The sequence below is a fragment of the Carex rostrata genome, chromosome 23 (genome assembly GCF_964058835.1).
Source record: "Carex rostrata chromosome 23, lpCarRost1.2, whole genome shotgun sequence".
In the NCBI taxonomy this organism is placed as follows: Eukaryota; Viridiplantae; Streptophyta; class Magnoliopsida; order Poales; family Cyperaceae; genus Carex; species Carex rostrata.
In genome coordinates, this window is record NC_135940.1 from 2,736,580 (window position 1) to 2,757,540 (window position 20,961).

Here is a 20,961-nt window from a genome sequence, read left to right on the forward strand (position 1 = left end):
AGAAGGAGAGGTGGGGTTCGCTGGGCAGAGGAAGAAGAAAGGAACAGGGGGTGCGGGTGAGGGTTATATGGTGAGACTCGCGTCGTTTGGGCGCACCCTTTTGATGCTGCGTCGGTTCGCATTGATGCGAGTCGCATCATGTGGGATGCGAGTCGCATCGAGTGATGCAAGTCGCATCTGAGATGATGCGAGTCGCATCAAGTGGAAGTTGGTAATTCTTTTCGATAAAAAGGAAAAATAGCTAACTAATCTAACTAAAAGTAAACTGAAAAGACTTGGGTTGCCTCCCAAGAAGCGCTTGTTTCAGGTCGCTTCTCTTCCCTTCTCTTCTTCTTCAATCAAGCTCCAATCTCCTTCTTCTCTCTTGATCTTCGCTCTTTTTGTGTTCTGGAATGTAGAGGGGGAAAAAGCTCCCCGAATTCTGGCACAGGACCTCCTTATATAGGCAACCGAGTTGACTTTGGGCTTGTCAGATTTAATTTGAACTGGGCGGCAACAGTTGATGCGACTCGCATCAGATGGTCTTCAAGAGAGAGCAGTGAGGGTCGCATCGCAGGTCGCTTTGGGCTTGGATGCGACTCGCACCAGATGAATGCGACTCGCATCGGAGCTTCCTGAAGTCTGCCAATTGCCTGATTTTGCCCAATTTCGCCTGATTCCTGCAAAGTAAGAACCAAAACTTAGCAGTACCACATTCTATGGATGTTCAATGTAAAAGACACCCTTTGTTGGTTCAAAACATAGATTTTCGTATGGAAACAAGTCGAAATGATAGGTCTAATAATGTGATAACATGCACCATTCAGATATTTGATTTTCTACCTATCTAAAAAAATAGTAAAAAAATTTCAAAAAATGTAAAATTTGGTCTCCAAACACATATTAATATGGAGAACAAGATGAACGGTTCGGATCGACCGTTAGAATGTTGAAAACTCGAATATTGAGCCGTAGCACTATAGCCCTCTATGCAACCCATAGCATTGTAGCCTTACTCATATATCAAATGTCTTATTTTTTGGCATATCCTAAACAAGAAAACTAAAACTTCACAAAAGTATTTAAATGAAAATATTAAGGTATCTAAAAAAAAGAAAAAATAGAGGACCGCTTGGTCCCAAGGCGGTCAGGTCTCTAGTGGACCGTCCCTGTCCCGGGTGGTCAGCTAGGATTGTGGACCGCCCCTGCTCTAGACGGTTGGGGCAGTTTCAAAAAAAAGAAAAGAACTGGGGACACTTTTATAAAAAACCTTTTCTTTAGGGTTTTAATAAAAATGACGAATGGCAATTTTGTCAAAATATGTTGTGGGGCTCACATTTAATAATATTCTTGCGCAGTAGATTTGGAATTGGACATAACATATCATTAAATTTATGAAGAAGCAAAAGATCTAGGGAAGGCTTATTCGAGGAGATAGTACTATCCGGTGGTACCTTTATTTGACTATGCTTTCCTTTCCATCATTGTCGTTGTCATATATTGTTATATTTTTCATTGAGAAATACTTTTCTATTTTGGTGCACAGGTGGAGGACAGTTATACGCTGATAGCGCCGTAACGGCATTCGGATCGTCAAGGTACCGGATTTTTTTTTGTTTTGGGTTAGAGTTGGGTAATTGCACATCAGATCCAGGCACTTTTATTTCATGAAATATAAGGTCAAAGTAGGAATGTTAAAAATGTCAAGGTACAACATGATATGTTTGGTATTATATTGTTTATAATTTTTCCACATTTTTTCTTTATAAAAATTTAACTTTTAAAAAATAATTAAACGTAATCAAACATAACAAAGATTAACGAGGGTTTTGTCATGAGCAAGCCCAAATTTGATGGGGGCATTCGGCCCATTTAATTACTTAACACAAGCCCAGTATGGATCTGTTTATCCAAACCCCCTTTCAACAAAATCTTATTGTACTTGGTTTGTCAAGATTCCTATAGATGAATTATGATTTATAATACTAACTTTAAGGTTAGATGAGCTAGATAAAGTGTTAAATTTAATTGATCAATTAAGATATACATACACATATCAAATTAACATTATAATAATGTTAATTATTTTAAAAGATAATTCTACAAATAATAATTAAAATTTAACTAACGAAACAAATAAATCTTATTTCTGGAAGAAAAGACATCGCAGCTCCTTTTTTAAAATCCTCCAAGAAAATCTCTATGCCAACAAGCTCTATTTTTCGGCCCATCATGAGTTCCCATAGTTACTCGAGTCCAAAAGATGGCAATTCTGAATATTTTATTTTAATACCCAATAAAATGGTAATGAGATGATGTATCTTCATGGGCTGGTTTATAAATATGCAAGCAGATATTCTTTTGACTTTAATTGAAATATGGGCCGGGTTTAATAATATGCAAATGGGTATTCTGACTTTTAATTTGCAACATGGGCCGGGCTTAAAAAATATTTTTTTAAAAAAGGAAAAAGCCCATTTCATTAGTTGAAATTGAGGTTAAATACAGGCCGGGCTTAAAAATATGCAAACAGATTTAGAATTGACTTTTAGTTGAAAATGGGCCGGATTTAGAAATATGTAAACAGGCATTTTCTTGACTTTTAATTGCAATATAGGCCAAGTTTAAAATGTTCAAACAGGTATTCCTTAGACTTCTAATTGAAATATGGGCCAGGTTTAGAAATATGCAAACAGATATTCTTAATAAAGAAGGCTAAGATTTATTAAATTAGAAATTCATTCAGGCCCAATGGTTAGTTCTACACGTGTCTAGAAATATGTTGGGGTTTGATAAATTATCATATCGATCTTAAATGATATTTGCTTTCCTCGCGTAAAGGGATTCTATTTCATTGAAAATATTATCATATTATATCATTTTTTTTATAGTGATACATCTTGATATTATATATTTATAATTTATTTTTATAATTTTAAAGTTTAAATAAATGATATGAATTATTCAACACGATTTTCATATTAAAAATGTGCTTGCAGATCAAATTTTATATTTTTCAAAATTCCTTTTGTATTTATTAAAATATATATATAAAATTGTTGTTTTCAAACAATTGAAGACCATTAAAAAATAACAATTTAAAAAATTCTAATAAAATATTAAACAATTTTAAAAAAAAATGAAAAATTTGATCTCCAAGCACATTTTAATATGGAGATCATGTTAAAAGGCTCGGGTCGACTGTTTGAATTTTGAAATTACAAAATAACTTATAAATATATGGTGTCAAGATGTGTCGCCATAAAATAATGTAATTGAATCCTCTATTTTAAATGAACATTTGAAATCATTAAACCATAAAAATTGACATATTTTAAATAACATTTAAAACATACACACATCATTATTAGAGTAATTTTGTAAGAATATATTAGTTTTTACGCCAACACAATTCAGCATATAATTAACATGCATATGAGATTTTTTGTTGTTAATTCCGATATATTTTAAGAGATTATTTCATAAGAACTAATTACTATTATACTTTAAAATAATGTCTAAAACTTGCATCAATTATTATTGGAGCAATTAGGAAATCATACATCAAATTTTAACGCAAATTGCTATAGTACAACATAGACAACAAATTACATGCATAATAGATGCTTTTGATTAATTTGGAGTCATTTTTCAAATGACTACATCAGCAAAATTGACAGTAATAAATGAAACAATACCTAAAATGTGAAGAAATAATTTCTAGAGCAATTTCATGAAGTACATTAATTTTTTTTGCAAACAAAATCTCTACCAATTCAATTCAGCAGATAGCATGGATGTTATATGTTTTCGAGTAATTGAAAATACAATTCAGCAGATTAAATTACTAAAATTGACTGTTATGCTTCAAATAATATCTAACATTTGCGCTAATTATTAATAAAATCAAATTTATAGTAAGAATCAATCAGCTAATCACTATGCCAAACCCTTATGTTTGACATTATAAGCACTTGTTTCTGAACACACACATATATATATGAGGAGGGATCAAGTTACAACAATTTTTGAGTTACAACAAATTATAATAAGCATTTTCTACATTTTCAAAGTCTGAATCGTCGATCCAAACCGTTAGATGTGATCTCTACAATAAAATGTGTTTGGAGACCAAATTTTATATTTTTTGGAATTTGTTTACTATTTATTAAGATGGGCACAAAAACTAGTCAAATTCATACCATTGAATTTTGTACCCATCTTAATAAATAGTAAAAAAATTTCAAAAAATGTAAAATTTGGTCTCCAAGCACATTTTATTATAGATATCACATCTAACGGTTTGGATCGATGATTTGGACTTTGAAAATGTTAAAAATGCAACTTGTTGTAACTCAAAAATTGTTGTAACTTGATTCCTCCTATATTTTGAAACAGATCTTACTATCCATGTTGTTTAAATTGTCAAATCGATTTAAATTAGGAAAATAAATGAAGAAAATTGTATCCCACAATTGAAGAAATGCATAAAGTGATCTCATTATGTAAAAGTAATGACATATGGACGGATGATATGATCCGAAATTGTACTAAAAAAGACTATATTTTGACTTAAAAAATTATCATAAATCTTGCGTATATCAGGGTATTACATGGGAATTAGTTACTTTTGCATTTTCTAAGTATTTCTGCATATTCTGAGAAATGGAGGGTTTTCGGAACAAATTGAACAAAAATAAGACAATATGATAAAATAACATCTCCGTATATCATGCATCCACGGGCGAATCTCAGTGTATTGGAAAAGTGACCAAGTCAATTTTAAAATTTTAATTATATATATTGAAATTTAATTTTATTTTATTTTCTAGAACTTTTTATATAGTCTAGTTTCCTCAATAATAATCAAATGTTTTTTTTTAGTCTAGTGGTTAGAGCTTATCTTGTAGTTCAGAGGTTTTGGATTCAAATCTCACTCACTACATTTTAATTTTCAGCTCTCTCTATCAAAATTTTCTAGTTCCGCCCTGCATGCACCCAACATATGGATTGGAGCGAAGAACTGAAAAATTAGACAAGTCAGGAAGTTCGTATGACAAGCTTTATGCCACATGCGAAATAGTTCTATGCCTCACGGACAACAAATTCCAAAAGTTTTCAGTAGTCACTAGTCACTAATTTAGATGTTTTTTTTTATCTCCACACTCCACCAATCACTCATGTTCTATGTCCGAAAGAAAGACGACTTTTATTGAAACAATAGAAAACTTAGGAGTTTTGAAATTTACAACACACTTCGTGTTCTCTTACCTCACTAATAGAGAAATCCAGTTATTTCAACTACAAAGGGTTATAAAGAATGACGTAACTGTGAAATTTGTGAGTGAATCGGTAAATTCAGTTGGAGTTAGGTGCAGTTTCTCCGAAATGGGGTTTTGGTGGAATCTATTTTTGGAGGTTGTCAACTTCTTACCTTGCGCGCTTGGAGAGGGGATCACAGTCTTGTTAATATCGCTCTCCTCTTTAATATCGCCCAAGCGACTGAAAGGCGATCAGCTGGTTTGAGAGTCCACTGTTTTATTTCGATTCCTCTGTCCCGTCTTTTCTTCTGCCCCGCCCTCCTCCTATGTCCGGTTCACTCAATTGTCTTCCATTTAAGCAAATGCTTCCGTCTAACGGATCTAGTCACTGCTCGTCGTTCGCCTTATCGCTCTCCGCTTCGTTTCGATTTACCGGATTCTGATGAGGGTGTTGTAAATTCGTCCCACCTCTACTATAGTATGTATATCTACGTATAATAAGGTATGTTTATGGTTAATGATGATGATGTGCTGACAGTGATCCCTTTTCTCCTTCTTCTCCTCCCTCTCTTCTTCTTCTTTCTTCTTTCTATTTCCTTCCTCTGTGTTTCCTTCTAAATAAATCAGGCACAAACCTCATCTGAGCACGAAGGCTCCTCTAGATACCCCTGCTTTGTCTTGATTACAACAACACTGTTTTGTGCAAACGATAAGAAATTATGCAGGCTCACAACCTATTAATCTGAGCATAATCACAGAAAATTATGTAGGCTCACTATCTACTGATCTGAGCACAGTAACTTTCTTCTTTTCTTTTTATGATTTTTCTTGTCTACTTTTGTAAAGGGTTCAATTGTAATATTTTAAGTACTAGTACAGACACCGTGTGAACTGGAATTGATGTGTAATTAGTTTGGTCCTAATTAATAAAATATCGCCTACGGACTTTTAATCAAAAAAAAAAAAATTTACTTAATTACCTTGCTAGTGAGAGACGTAAGACTCGGAATACCATTGATCGATGAACCAGTTATTTAGCTAGTTCTAGCCGTCGCATATCGAGGACCCTACCATACTTTCTTTCCTATTCATGTTCTCTCTCCATCTTACTCTAACCCTCTTTAGTCTTTGATAATTTGGCTAATAGATCTCTCTACATTTAGTTATGATAAAATTAGAGTATCATCTCCCGAGTCCCGACAAGTTATTAGTTAGATAAGGTACTGTAAACATGAAAGTGATCGAGCAGTACTATTTTAGGATTAGAAACCCTCATTTTCGCAAGTAAGCTCAATGAAACTGCATGTGATGTGAAATAGTTAGATTACAACAACTGAAAAATTAATTAAATGGGTTACATTGACAATAAACCCGAACCTAGAACCTTTAATTCCCTAAATCATATTTTGTTTGATCAAAACCTCTCAAAACAAATAATTTTTTTGAGATTAGTGAAAAGTTAAGACTTAGTATATAAAGTTAATTCTTGTAAATTGACACCAGAATCATTTAATATTAGATTGATATGATCGTGCACTTAATATTAGATGGCAAGTAGAAATTAGAATTATAAATTTATTAGTTTTGATTTTCTACGTACCTATCAACAAACAATTGAGTGGCAGTTCTTGATCGTTTATGGATTGCTCATGCACATTTTTGTAGAGCTACACAATAAATAATTGCCAAGAACTTGAATTCTCAAGTTACTAACTTTTTGTTTATAAAAAATATTTTAAAATAATATTGATTATTAGATGGATTACCATATATCGATCCATATAAATAACTTAAATATTTTCCCACAAATTTTCTGTTCCTGTAGAAACTTATGAATTGCACAATATCACGTTGCAAAAAAAAAAAAATTCTTTTTCCGGTTTGTTTAAAATTTTCTAAAGGAATCAAAATGAATTTTTCGGTTCCTTCTATAGACCATTGTAATAAGCTATATCATTTTATAGTGATTTCTATAAATTGAAAAATTCTGGTACTATATTAGCTTTTACGTAACTATGTATAATATGGTACTAGTATCGTACCCGTGCGATGCAACGGGGCATATTATAAGAGAAAACACATATTTATATTAAAAAGAAAGCATTCCAATAAAACACAATAATTATTTAAAAATTGAAGGACATGATATTTGAAGAGATTTTATATTATTCTGAATTTTTACAAAGTTACAAACTCCATCAAGTTACAAATTTTAATAAATCAATTGTACTGCTACAGAGAGAAATTTCCTCAAAAATAAAGTGCAAACCAAATCTAATTACAAGATTGTTAATGGTAATTCATTTTTAGCTGTTGTCAACTGTTCTGACAACCAATATTCAAAAATTATTTCGGGGATAATTGAATGAACCAAAATTTTTGTTCTTTTGATGAAAATGTAGGTCTAAACCTGTTTTGTATGCTTAAGATTTTTCAAGATTTTAGGAGACCTAAAACTATGTTTTTATGCATTTTTCTAGGGGCAGTTTAGAAAAACAACTTGCTAATTTAAGAGTTTTTTTTTTGTTTTTTGAAAGATGAAATTCAAATGGATATTTAAAATAGCAGAATAACACTAAAAATGCAAAACCAAATGACTGCATCACTTTACCTGCCCGAGTCAGATGCCATTAAAAAACTCCCCATTCTTCTCCACTTACAAGGCGGCAGTTTCTGTATATATATATATATCTGCACCAATATCTATATGGTGCTACAAGTACTTTTTTGATATTTTATATCTGAACTTAGAAATCCCGCAAGTAAATTTTTTTTCAGTATAATGGAACTTGTCATAAGATATCCAATTTATAATATTTAATAAAACATAACATAATACAGCCAATCACTTAAATTCACACCCTTTCCAAGTGTTTTTTTTTTTGGGATGAAACCTGTGGGTGTATTTTATTGAATTTAAAGAAGCCTTACATTGTCACTTAGGAAAAAAGAAAAATAAATAAATTACAGTACATAAATATTAATGGACCTCCGTCCGGTTTAGGTAAATAAGGAGAAAAAGCCTAACATTTAAATCTAAACTAAAAGGTGAAACTAAATGCTACCCTCCCGTTTCCTTTTTTAAAAGAAAAGAATGGGGGTCTAATTGTAAAACTTCCGTTAGATTCCGATCCTGTTCCAATTTTACCAGTAAAAATGTCTATCTGCTTGTCATTCTTCGGTGAATCTGTTGGTGCCGTTCTGTCAATATCCAGCCTCCTCCATTGATCCGTTGTCAGTATTTCCTGGGACATCAATTGTGAAGAAAGTTTCATTCAGGACTGATGAGTCCTCTTGGTGTGTATCCAATTGGGTTGTCGTTAAGACCGCTGTGTGTTGCCTCGTTCGTCTTGCCCAATTGGCCATATCATGGAGAAAAAAAAAATCGTCTTATTTTTTAGCTATCAACATGTCTTCCTGTTCCGACACAAGAATCATTTTCTTCCTAATAATAAATTAGCACGAACCATACAATAAAATGCTTATATTCAACAAGGAAATTGTGCAAGTATAATTTTTTTACTATAATATCTAAGTTCAGTTTCTCACAGGCCTCAATTTTAAAAATTTCATAATCAACATAAGCAAATAGATCAAATTATCTGGCCTGTTACTAAGACATTACAACATATATAAACCCTATAATATGTTCTGCAATTAGAATTACCAAAAACACATACAAAATATTTATCTAAACTAAAACATCAAAGAAAGAATTACCATACCAAGATCATAAAGAACATTCCAGCAGCAAGGCATGCACCGAAACCATAGATCCTCTACAAAATAAGAAGTCAAAGAGGCATCAATCCACTGGATCATAACAAAAATATTCAGGAGATGGTTCGTAAAGTGCGTACCATGAAACAGTTGATGTTACAATAAGTGTGCAGGAGACGCTTTGTTAAAAAGAGAAATGAATAAAAAAGCATAACAAATTAGCACATAGTCTACTAATCTTGTTAATTAGGCCATCATCGACCACGGCACTGCTAATCTTTTTAAATAACTCGTATAATGCCTCTATTTCACTTACACTAACTGAACACATAAATGCACCACCACTGTTAGTGACAGCTTTCAAGAATTTTTCCTTATTAAACCATGAAAGGTTATGACATAATAACATTTATACATTAGAATATTCAGTTTTTTGTTTCCCTTCATCGTTATGTTTGAGCCAAAAGTGTTACATAAAAGTAACCATCAGCATCACTGTGTAGACCAGTATAGTTCCGTTTGTTTTCATTTGAGTGTTACTAATTCTTGTTCAATTCCAAAATAACAGCAAGAAGGAAAAAATCTGTTTGCAATTATAAATGCCCAAAACAAAATTTAGGTGAACAAATTTCTCAGGAGAAATGAATGAACATACAAGAGGTTTGTTCAGCCAGGACATGGGGGTTGCCGAGGCCTTTATAAGGAGTCGAATTATCTATTCGTTAGCACTTGAGAAGAAGCTGGCATAGCTGCTTGACCTCTTCTAAGCAATCCACCATTCTATTCCATCTTCTCTTTTCTCAAATCAATGCGCTAACACCTGTTATGCTCCGATATCATTAATCAAGAATAATAAACAGATTGATTGTTATGGATGAATGTTATAATTTCATGTTGACTTGGATTCACTGAAGAAGAGAGAAATTATTAACATTCATGCATAGCAACAACAATGAACAAAAATGTTGAACAGTACAGATTGATTGTTAATTGTTATGGATGAATGTTATAATTTCATGTTGACTTGGATTCACCGAAGAAGAGAGAGAAATTATTAAAATTCATGAAATATTTGTGTACCAGTACTCACTGGTATATGCCAATCTCAGCCTTGAACATCTAATGAATCAAAGAAACTCAATGTGATACTTGAAATACCTCTTGTTGCCTCTACTGCTCTAAGATACACCTATTGCATAGAAAAGAATGACACTATTACATAATTTGTGCAATTGTGTTAAGAATACATTTGGATAGAAATTAATTTATCAAGTGGAAAGAAATTACAATTTTCCCATGATTGAGAAAAATTACGACATGTTTGGCAACAAAGAGCTCTTGACCTAGCGTTGCTTTTGAGCAAATTGGGAAAACTTTTCCTCTTGTTTTGAAAGACTGCTCTAAAGCTCGTTCAGTAATTGATCTACCTCTGTTACAATTCCTTTGAAGCCCTGTAAGAACACATAAATTTTCAAAATTGATTTCCTATTGGATTCACTTCTAAACTCTGACAATGCAAATATACTAAACCAAACACAAGTCAATCAATGAACCCAAAATGAATATTACCTCAAACTTACCTAACCATCCAATCGGAGGTGGAGGGAGTGCCGGCGCCATGAGCAAACACAACAAGAGGCGCCTTGTTCCCTTTCTCGTTGCTATTTTTTATCTCTTTCTCATCCACTGGAGGAGTAGAAAGAGGAGGCCGTGCCTCATAGCCGGAGTCGTTCTTACAACGGCGCTTCGAGGGGGGGGTGGCTTCGGAGCCATTGGATCAGATCAAGTGGATACTCGGACTGTCTGCTTGTGGGGCCAGGCCAACTGATCACAAGCGAACCCCCACCGTTGCTCCTCGATACTGATAGAGCGAGAGAGAGATGGCTGGATGCGGGCTGAGGCGAGAGAGCGAGAGAGATGGCGAAGAGGGATGAGAGAGAGAGAGAGAGAGAGAGATGGTTGAGGCGATTTGGTTTTTTCTCATTGGGAAGAAGGGTCGGGGCAGAACGGCAATTAGTTTTTTTGCGCATCCCAGCGAAAACAAATTGTGATTCTGAGATTCAATCTGCACGATTTTTTATTTAGATCCGACGGTGCAGAATAAAAATATTTGTAGCAATATGTGTAGCAATACGTGTGGCGGGTTTAATTTGAACTAAATTTAGACTTCTACACGTATAAATGATGTATTTAATCAAAGGAAGACAGATTATTTGACTGGAGGGTTCAGATTCAATCAGAATTTAGATAAATAAATCCCAGCCGTTAGAGTTTCAGGACAACAAATTCAATTTAAGGTGCATAATATAGAGGAGATATGGAGAAGGAAAAATCAAGAGAATAAAAATGACGCTGATACTCCACAGATAGTAACACGGATTCGACCACAGAATATCTTTTCTAGCTGACGAAAGTGGAATGATTTTAATTATTAGTTACTGACGTCTCAGATAATTCACACGTTGAAGTTGACTCTTAGCTTAGGCAAAGCAAATTGGAAATCAAAATCCCATGTAGACATACGTGGGGTATTCCACTGGTAATTAAAAGGCAATATTTTTTAATTAGGAAAAGGTCCAAAAAATCATCATACAAATGATTGATCATAAATTAAGAAGCTGAATGGCAACTCTACAGTAAATTAAAAGCACCTTTTCTTGATGTCCAGCACCCGCCATATCATTGTTAATATTTGTTAATGTCACAGTGAATCAAGATTAACAAAGAAGACCATAGCCCGCCAGTCAAATATTCAAACTTTGACCATTCAACGGTCAAATATTCAAGCTTCTCATCTCTTTCTCAGAAGCTCCCGTTGCTTCCCTCCACTTCATATATTACATCATCTCGTAAAATATAAAAGGTTTGTTCTACTCACAGTTCTTACGCTTATTTACTTATACATGACGTGTTGTGGTCTGACTGCGTAATTTCGCACAATATTGAAAAATGTAAGTCGGGCAATCAATTTAGATAAATATTAAATATATATCTACTCGCAATACATGACTTTTAATTAAGAGCTACTGCCACGTCAGCAAGTTCGTGAAATATTGTACAAAAGAACGAGTGAAGAAATCTAAATTTTTTTTTTGTGGATATCGACCAAGTCTTGACGAATATAAATACAAGTATACGCAGCCGTCTACTTTCATTTCTCGATTTCTTCATTTCTACCAAATCTCTCAACAACAGGAACCAGAAAACCTTCCCTCTCTCCTCCTTCTCCTCCTCCGTCCCTCACTCCCTCCCCCTTTCTATCGTGATCGACTTTCGCCATGGCACTGGAGACATCATCCGACCTGAGATCTCCTTTCTCCTTCTTCACCCCATCGTTTACAGAGTTGCTATCAGCTGAAAATGGCGATTTCAGGGAGAGAAATGGAGAGAGTATCCCGAAATTCAAGTCTAGCACACCCCCTTCCTTGCCTCTCTCTCCCAGTCCATTCTCTCCTTCTTCGTTCTTTGGTATTCCTTCTGGCCTCAGCCCGGCTGCACTCTTAGACTCTCCGGTTCTTCTCGCCTCTAGTGTAAGTTTTTGCACGAACATTCTACATTTGCGCTGAATTGTATCAATTAATTGCTTTTCTGATTGTGTAATTAGCTTAACTTTATGTCTCTGTAAACAATTTCATGTTTTCATTAAATAACTTCATGTAGAATTCTTTGATTAGCTTAATTCTGTGAATTAGGAAATAAATTGTCTTTTTTCAATCAATTCTGTGATTAGATTAAAGGATTGTTGAGTATTGGTTTTCTTTCATAATTAGTATTTAAAATTGGGGGTGCATCTGTGGTGTTTGTGGAAATTCCCAACAGAGATAGAGCCTGATGTTTATTTATGGTTTACACATATAGATGTTTCCATCTCCAACGGTTGGTGTTTTCCCGACACATGCCTTTGACTGGAGAAGCGCTTATGCAAGTAATGACCAACAAAACGTTAAGGAAGAAGAGAACTTGCTCGGTGACTTTTCATTTAAGACCCAAGAAAATAAACGAGTTGAACATCCACCTTCTAATCAGACTTCTACAGAGGTAATTTCCTTGGTATGAACCTGTTCTGCTTTTCTTGTATCTGTATTGAAACTATCTACCGAACTCATCCACATATCCGGTCTAAACAACAAACAGGTGAGACAGACAAATAAATTTGGTACTGCACCAATTCATTAATTTCGTATGTACCAACAACTGGATTTTATTGTACCAAATGTCAAGATTGAAGATTCCTTACAAATTCACTGTTTTGTAACAATTAAATTTTCTAATGTAGGAACCTGCTTACCTGGACTACAAACAGTCATGGGGCCAGCAACCATCAAAATCTGGAACTTCAAACAACACGAGTCAAACTACAGCAAGTGAAAAAAGTAACAATGACGGGTGGAACTGGCGCAAGTATGGTCAAAAGCAAGTGAAGGCAAGTGAAAATCCTAGGAGTTATTACAAGTGCACTCACCCAAACTGCCCGGTAAAGAAGAAGGTTGAGAAAGCACTAATTGATGGCCGGGTTACTGAGATCGTTTACAAGGGAGAACATAACCACCCGAAACCTGTTTCGACCCGGAGAAATTCGGGCTCTACACAACCCATTCGATCCTATGGAGATCACAAATTTGCAGTTTCTGATGCCACGCCCGAGAACTCTTCGGCCTCATTTGGACTTGAGGAAAATGAAATGACCTCTCAGATGAGCAGTGATGGGTTTGATGGAAACGAATGGAATTCTAAGAGGTAATAAATTCACAATATCTAAAGTTATTCCATTATAAAAAATGTGTATGTTGCAAGGGGTATATAGGAAAAAATTGTATTAAGATAAAGAGAAGATATGACATAAATTGTTATTATCCCTTGAATAGTTATTAGGATATTTAACATTCCAAGTGTACCTTTCAACAAGTCATTTTTTTTTAAAATTAAATGTGCTTAATATGTAACTAAACTCTCCATTTTATTTTATTGTTTCAGGAAGAGAGAAGATGATAGTGAGGGCATATCAGTCTCTGGCAATGGACCCCACAAAGAGCCACGTGTTGTGGTTCAGACCACAAGTGATGTAGATATTTTAGATGATGGGTACAGATGGAGAAAATACGGACAGAAGGTGGTCAAGGGAAATCCTAACCCAAGGTCAGTACCCGTTTCCATTAGTACATCTTTTATTAATGCTCTGTACCAGTTCCATACAACTAACTGTTACTATAGTACCCCAAACTTAGCAAACCCATTTTTCAAACTATGCGTTGTAGGGTTACCATTCATCAGCAAAGCTAAGTTTCAAATTAAGTAAGTTCAGATTGAGAACTGGTACTATGAGTTTTCTTCATATTGTTCTACCTGGAAAACTCTTTAATTTATCTTTTGGAACGTGCAGGAGCTACTACAAGTGTACCACTTCTGGCTGCCCTGTGAGAAAGCATGTGGAGAGAGCGGCACATGACATAAGGTCGGTTATAACCACATACGAAGGAAAACATAACCATGATTTACCCTCTGGCCGTGGGTCCCGCATGAACAATAACTCATTGGTCTCTCAGCCAGTACCGAGTTCAAATGGCTACTTCCCCGAGATGGTACAAAATCAGAGGAGATACAGTTCCTACGGGCTCAATTGATCAGAGATAGAAGTCGTCTTGAATTTTTCCTTTAATAGGGTTTATAGTTGAAAATATTTTGTTTATTTTTTCAGGCCATATACATCTATATAACAAGGCCTGTCTCTGTTTTTTCTGAATTTTTTTTCTGTTTTTTTTTTTTAGATGTTTAGTTAAGGCATAATCTTAACTTGTACACCAAAGGTCTTGTAAAAGGTTAATATTATAGATAGGATGTAATAAAATATTTTGTTCTTGGAAAAGATAGATGATATTTATTCAAATGGTTACATTTTGTGATTGATGAGGTTTCCGAGTATAAGTCGTGAAACAGTTTCGAATGACGGGCTGCACAGTTAAATATGGATTTAGTAGGCCTTAACAGGTTTTTTGGGAGGAACAGAGTTCTCATTATCAGATTTTAGGCTTTATTGGATATTTGTGTTCTAGTTTCTATTGAACATAAATTATGGGCTATTTTGAAGTTTACACTTTCCAATAAGAAAAGCTTACTGGGTCTTGGATCTTGCAAGTCTATTGGTTCATCTGTTTATTTTGGGGTTCTGATTTCAGAATGCACTGACGTTAGATTCATTGATGGTAGAAATCTCTCGATCATCGTTAAACCGTATTATATTATTTTACTTTTGAGAGCAAAACAAAAGTAGGTGGTGACCTGATCGACCGACTCCGGATCCTCTAAATAAAACTTTTTGAGTCAGAATCCGGACCAATTCAATTTAAGTTATAATTCACGATACTCATTTAATACTTGTTATGTTTTGATCCAAATTGTTATTCGGACTCATTAGGCTATATATGTTTATGTTATTGTATATGTATAAACAGGGGAATTCAGAATTTTAATAGGCATAAATTACTGACAATAGTGCAAATTTTTTTCCTGACGAATAAGAGCGGAGTAGCGGATAAGAATTTTAAAAAATAAGATATGGCGTGACCGGATACATCGCGACATGGTACGTTTCGGTCATGGCACGACACGTTTGCTGGTCATGTGTTGGGACTCACATGTTCCATGATGTCACCATTCACGTGATGTGCACGTCATGCAAAAGGTTTAATCGCAGCATGACACGTGGTCGCATGAGTCACGTGTAATTAGGACCATTAAATCTTGATCGAATAGTAAATCTTGAATAAACTAATATAAATTATGAAAAAAATAGTTAAATATGACCAAATGTGACAATATTGAAGGCAAATGATGTTGCATCCGAGTTGACTATTAAGGAGAATGAGACGGTTGAGAAGAAGGTGGAGTTTGAGGAGTTGATACAAAAAGGTGATGATGTGATTTCACATGATGATGCCAATTTAGAGAAAGACCAAAAAGAGGCACAACCATATGCATTGGTAAGGGACGTCCAAGCCAGAAGAGAAATTCAACCACCTACAAGGTATGGATACTCCGACTTTGCTTATTGTTTGGCAATTGCAGATAATATGGAGTATTGCGAGCTATCTTCTTATAAGGAAACCATTTCTTCTAAGGATACTGTCAATTGGATTGCCACCATGAATGAAGAGTTACAATCCTTGCAACAAAATGAGACTTGGCCTCTTGAGAAGCCTTCTAGTGGTAAGATGATTGTGGGCTGCAAGTGGGTGTTTAAGAACAAGATTGATGGCTCAAATCTCGCAGATTTTCAATACAAGACAAGACTTGTGGCTAAATGGTATAGTAAAATCCAAGGTGTGGAGTTCAATGATATGTTCTCTCCCGTAGTTAAGCATGTCGTCCCTAACGGCACTTAGAGGGTCGGTTAATTTGAGTTTTAGAAACTCTTTGGACATTTTTTGATTAACCCCATAAACTAATCAAGTCAAATAGTCGTGTACATGTAAAGTAAATAGAGAAGAGTTTAGAGAAATTTGACACGCATAATGTTAACGGAGTTCGGCGTAAAATGCTTACGTGTCCAAGGTAGAGCAACATCACTGGCGCCCCTTTCCTATTATCCAGAAATAAATGATACAACTAGTTACACATGATCCCAAATCATGTGGGTTGTCACGGCCAACTTTCTGTACATGGTGGGTGTAGAAGCCGCATCTAGCGAGTCCTACGCAGAGGATTGTCACACATCTTTAGGTGTATTGATCGCAATAACTCGTACTAGTGTACTCCTTTGCACCCTATAAGCAGACTACAGTAGCGGGGATGTAAAGACTCTAGAATTAAATCCTAGACACTAAACTCAGTTGAGTGGATTTGAGATTGTTGAGAGGATATTAAAGTTTAAGTTTACTCGACAATGGAAACTATCAAGAGTTGCAAGTTAATGCTTTCTAAAATGTGGGAGACGGCTAGCTTAACAAATCTGAAGTGAATTTATTGTTTTTATAGTGGGGGACTCAGATTAATCAGGATTCGTTCTAATGGGCAAAACTTGTCAACTCAAATCATACGAATAATAACGTGAGGATTTTCTCATTTTTAATTCAAATTATATTAACCGTTCTGGGCGTCTATGCCCATCTAGAGCAGTCTATATAATTTATTCCCACAAGACTTGATAGCTTAACTATTCAGAACACATTTATCTTGATTGGACCCAAATTGGAAAAAAATTATTATCCATTTGAATTGGTTCTACATTTGTTCCACTCAAGATAAATGCTCCAGAAATCAACAAGGTTAAAATATATTTTACTTAACTACTTATTACAAATTTATAGCTAAAGTGAAGATCTTGTTGACTTCTCAGGTCCATGCGAAGCCTTGGTTCTTCATTATAGATCTTGAAATTAAAGCTCTTGAACTTGTCCTAGGTTCTTCATTATATATCATTCAATTTAGTGTACCTACAAACTTACTAAAGACATTGGAAAATGTTAAATTCAAGTAATATATGTTTTGCAAATTCAATCAAACATAATAATAAAAGATTACATAATCCAACAAAGCATACCTCCATTTGAGTTTTGCTCTCTTTAGTGGCAATGAAGGATTTGGAGTTGGAGCAAATGGATGTGAAAATCGCCTTCTTGCATGGTGATTTGGAATAACAAATTTACATGAGTCAACTGGAGGGTTTTGAGGTTATAGGAAAGAAGGACCGTGTGTGTCTTTTGAAGAAGTCCCTTTATGTCCTTAAGTAATCACCGCGGCAATGGTACAAGAAGTTTGACTTATTAATGGTGAGTATTGATTTTCACCATTCCAATTATGATAGCTGTGCCTATTTTAAGAAGTTGGGTGGTGGTGAGTTCATTTACTTGTTGCTCTATATGAATAACATGTTGATTGCATCCTCAAACTTGAAATAAGTTAGGAGGTTGAAAGAGCAACTAAGTTTGACATTTGAGATGAAATATTTGGGGGCTGCAAAAAAGATTCTTGGGATGGAGATCACAAGGATAGGTCCAAAAGAAAGTTATTTCTTTCACAAAAGAGTTTTGCCGAGAAAGTGCTATGTCGTTTTGGCATGGAGAAAATAAAGGTTGTTTCAACACCTCTCGCGGCGCATTTCAACTTTCGGCCACTTTAAGCCCAAAATCCGATGATGAAAAGAAATATATGAAAAATGTTCCATATTCAAGTGTGGTCGGGAGTCTCATATACTTGATGATGTGTACTCGTCTCGATATTACTCAACCCGTTAGTGTGGTAAGCAGATATCTCTCTTGCCCAGAGAAAGAAAATTGGAAGGCGGTGAAGTGGATCTTTCACTATTTGAGATGTACTATTGATGCTCGTTTGAAGTTTGGTAATGGTAAGACACTAACGGGTTTTGTGGGTGATTTAGACAAGATGCATTCTTTGACGTATTATATTCTTTTCTTTGGAGATTGTGCAATTAGTTAGAAGTCTATACTTCAAGCCACTGTTGTACTCTTAAGTACCGATGCCGAATACATAGAAATTACCAACATCATATTATTAGCATTAATTAATTTGATTTCCACTTTCTTTGAAGTTTGTTTGCTGGTTTGCTTCAAATTTAAGTATTTAGATATGTTGGTTTGACTCGACCACAAACATACATAAAAATGGAGACAAAAATTATCTCTACTATATATATATTGTTCATAAGAAAATTTACAATAAAAAAGTTATAATATAATATATAATATTGATACAATATTTTAAAGAAAAGTTATTCATAAAAAATAAAAAATTATGTTCAATGATAATTTTATAAAATTCGTTCATATATACGATGTGTGCATTTTTTTTTTTTTTATCATGAAATTATAACTTTATTATTCTAACTTGGATATAAATCAATCAACAATTTTTTTAACGTGATATGACAAACATAAACATAAGCGCACCAAATTTTTAAGAAAAAACATGTCATATTTTATTATAGGCAAATGCTTCTGTGCATACAAGGACCTATTTGTAAAATAAACATATTTTTATTTTCAAAGTTCAAACAGTCGATCCGAACTGTTCAACTTGTTCTCCATATTAATATGTGGTTGGAGACCAAATTTTACATTTTTCTGAATTTTTTTACTATTTATTAAGATGGGTACAAAATTCAATGGTCTGAATTTGATATTTTTTGTACTCATCTTAATAAATAGTAAAAAATTTCAGAAAAAATGTAAAATTTGGTCTCCAAGCACATATTAATATGGAGAACAAGATGAACGGTTCGGATCGACTGTTTGAACTTTGAAAATAAAAATATGTTCATTTTACAAATAAGTCCTTGTATGCACAGAAACATCACTCTTTATTATATTAAATGAATATGTAATACATACTATGACACTATGTTTATTTTTACATTTTAGCGAATAAAAAATGCATATCCATGTCCATGCATGTACAAGCCAAGCATTGGTTGATGAAGTCCATCAAACTACGAGAAAAATGAAAATGCATATCCATATAATATAATGGTCTCTGTGTCTTACCACAACTAGCTAGTGCGTATCACCCACCATACGATGTAGCAGTCTGTGTCTGTCACAATTTCACAAAGGATCCAGAATTTCCTAACCAACGTGTGGTTGTGATTTATGAAGAAAGAACAAGCCAACCACCAAAACCAACATATAAACGCTCATCGAAAAGGTCACATGGGAATTGAATAACTATATAACAGTATAACAGCTACGGAGCTATCAAACTTCCAAACAAAAAGTATATATATTTTGTGCCCAACCATACTCCACTTTTTGTGATTTTGTGAGTATGATTAAAATACATCATTGGTTTTGTACCTCAATTATATTTCATTTCTCTATCTCTATTTTGTGAGTAGGATTAAAATGCATCATTGGTTTTGTGTCCGAATCATACTCCACATCTCTATCTCCGTTTACAAAGTTTAAACAGTCGACTCGAACCGTTCATCTTGTTCTACATATTAAAATGTGCTTAGAGACCAAATTTTATATTTTTAGAATTTTTTTACTATTTATTTAGATAGGTACAAAATCACTGCATCTGGACCATCCAAAAACAGTGATTTTGTACCTATCTAAATAAATAGTAAAAAAATTCTAAAAATATAAAATTTGGTCTCTAAGCACATTTTAATATGTAGAACAAGATGAACGGTTCGGATCGACTGTTTGAACTTTGTAAACGGAAATAGAGACGTGGGGTATGGTTGGGGTACAAAACCAATGATGCATTTTAACCCTACTCATATATATATATAGGAGGGATCAAGTTACAACAAGTTGCAACAACCATTTTTTATATTTTCAAAGTCCAAATCGTCGATCCAACTCGTTAGATGTGATCTCCACAATAAAATGTGCTTTGAAACCAAATTTTATATTTTTTGAAATTTTTTTACTATTTATTAAGATGGGTACAAAATTCAATGGTCTGAATTTGACTCGTTTTTTTACCCATCTTAATAAATAGTAAAAAAATTTCAAAAAATATAAAATTTGGTCTCCAAACATATTTTATTGTGGAGATCACATCTAACGATTTCGATTGACGATTTAAACTTTGAAAATATAGAAAATTATTATTGTAACTTGTTGTAACTTAAAAATTATTGTAACTTAATCCCTCCTCGTGTATATATATATATATATATATATTAGTTATCATTTATAAACGCTCATTGAAAAGGTCACATGGGAATTGAATAATCATAACTAGCAACTTTTTATATGGTTGTTTTTTTGCTCCTAACATTTGGAATTCCAGACAAAACATAAAGAAAAGGGAGGAAGAGAGTCATGAGGCGGAGCCAAAATTTTAAACAGGATGTGACGTAATTTTAGGATGCACAATTTTAAGATTATTTTATAATTTGAAGTATTTTTTTTAATAATTTCTCGTTTTCGAAATAAAAAACCTAAAATTATAAGCATAAAAGTTATTGATACCTGTCTTAATTTGTTGATCTTGATTCGGCATTAGAATTAGGGACGAATATACATTTATTCATAGA

The 20,961-nt window shown here is 33.9% G+C and overlaps 1 protein-coding gene and 1 long non-coding RNA gene across 4 annotated transcripts; one reads left to right on the forward strand and one right to left on the reverse strand.

The window, feature by feature from the left end:
* Window positions 1-7,931: 7,931 nt before the first annotated feature.
* Window positions 7,932-10,930, reverse strand: LOC144574931 (uncharacterized). 3 transcript variants are annotated; one of them, XR_013518315.1, is made up of 6 exons: window positions 10,541-10,930; window positions 10,248-10,411; window positions 10,051-10,149; window positions 9,616-9,780; window positions 8,966-9,019; window positions 7,932-8,589 (listed from the first exon to the last, which is right to left on the reverse strand). It is a non-coding gene; the product is annotated as an uncharacterized LOC144574931 (long non-coding RNA). The 3 variants fall into 3 exon arrangements; XR_013518314.1 differs by having other exon boundaries at window positions 7,932-8,685; XR_013518313.1 differs by having other exon boundaries at window positions 7,932-9,019.
* Window positions 10,931-12,108: 1,178 nt separating this feature from the next.
* LOC144574526 (WRKY transcription factor WRKY24-like) lies at window positions 12,109-14,844 on the forward strand. The gene is made up of 5 exons (XM_078324485.1): window positions 12,109-12,490; window positions 12,819-12,998; window positions 13,237-13,697; window positions 13,935-14,096; window positions 14,341-14,844. Exons 1-5 carry the CDS (start codon window positions 12,239-12,241, stop codon window positions 14,579-14,581), a joined length of 1,296 nt encoding a protein of 431 aa, XP_078180611.1. The 5' UTR covers window positions 12,109-12,238; the 3' UTR covers window positions 14,582-14,844.
* Window positions 14,845-20,961: the final 6,117 nt, after the last annotated feature.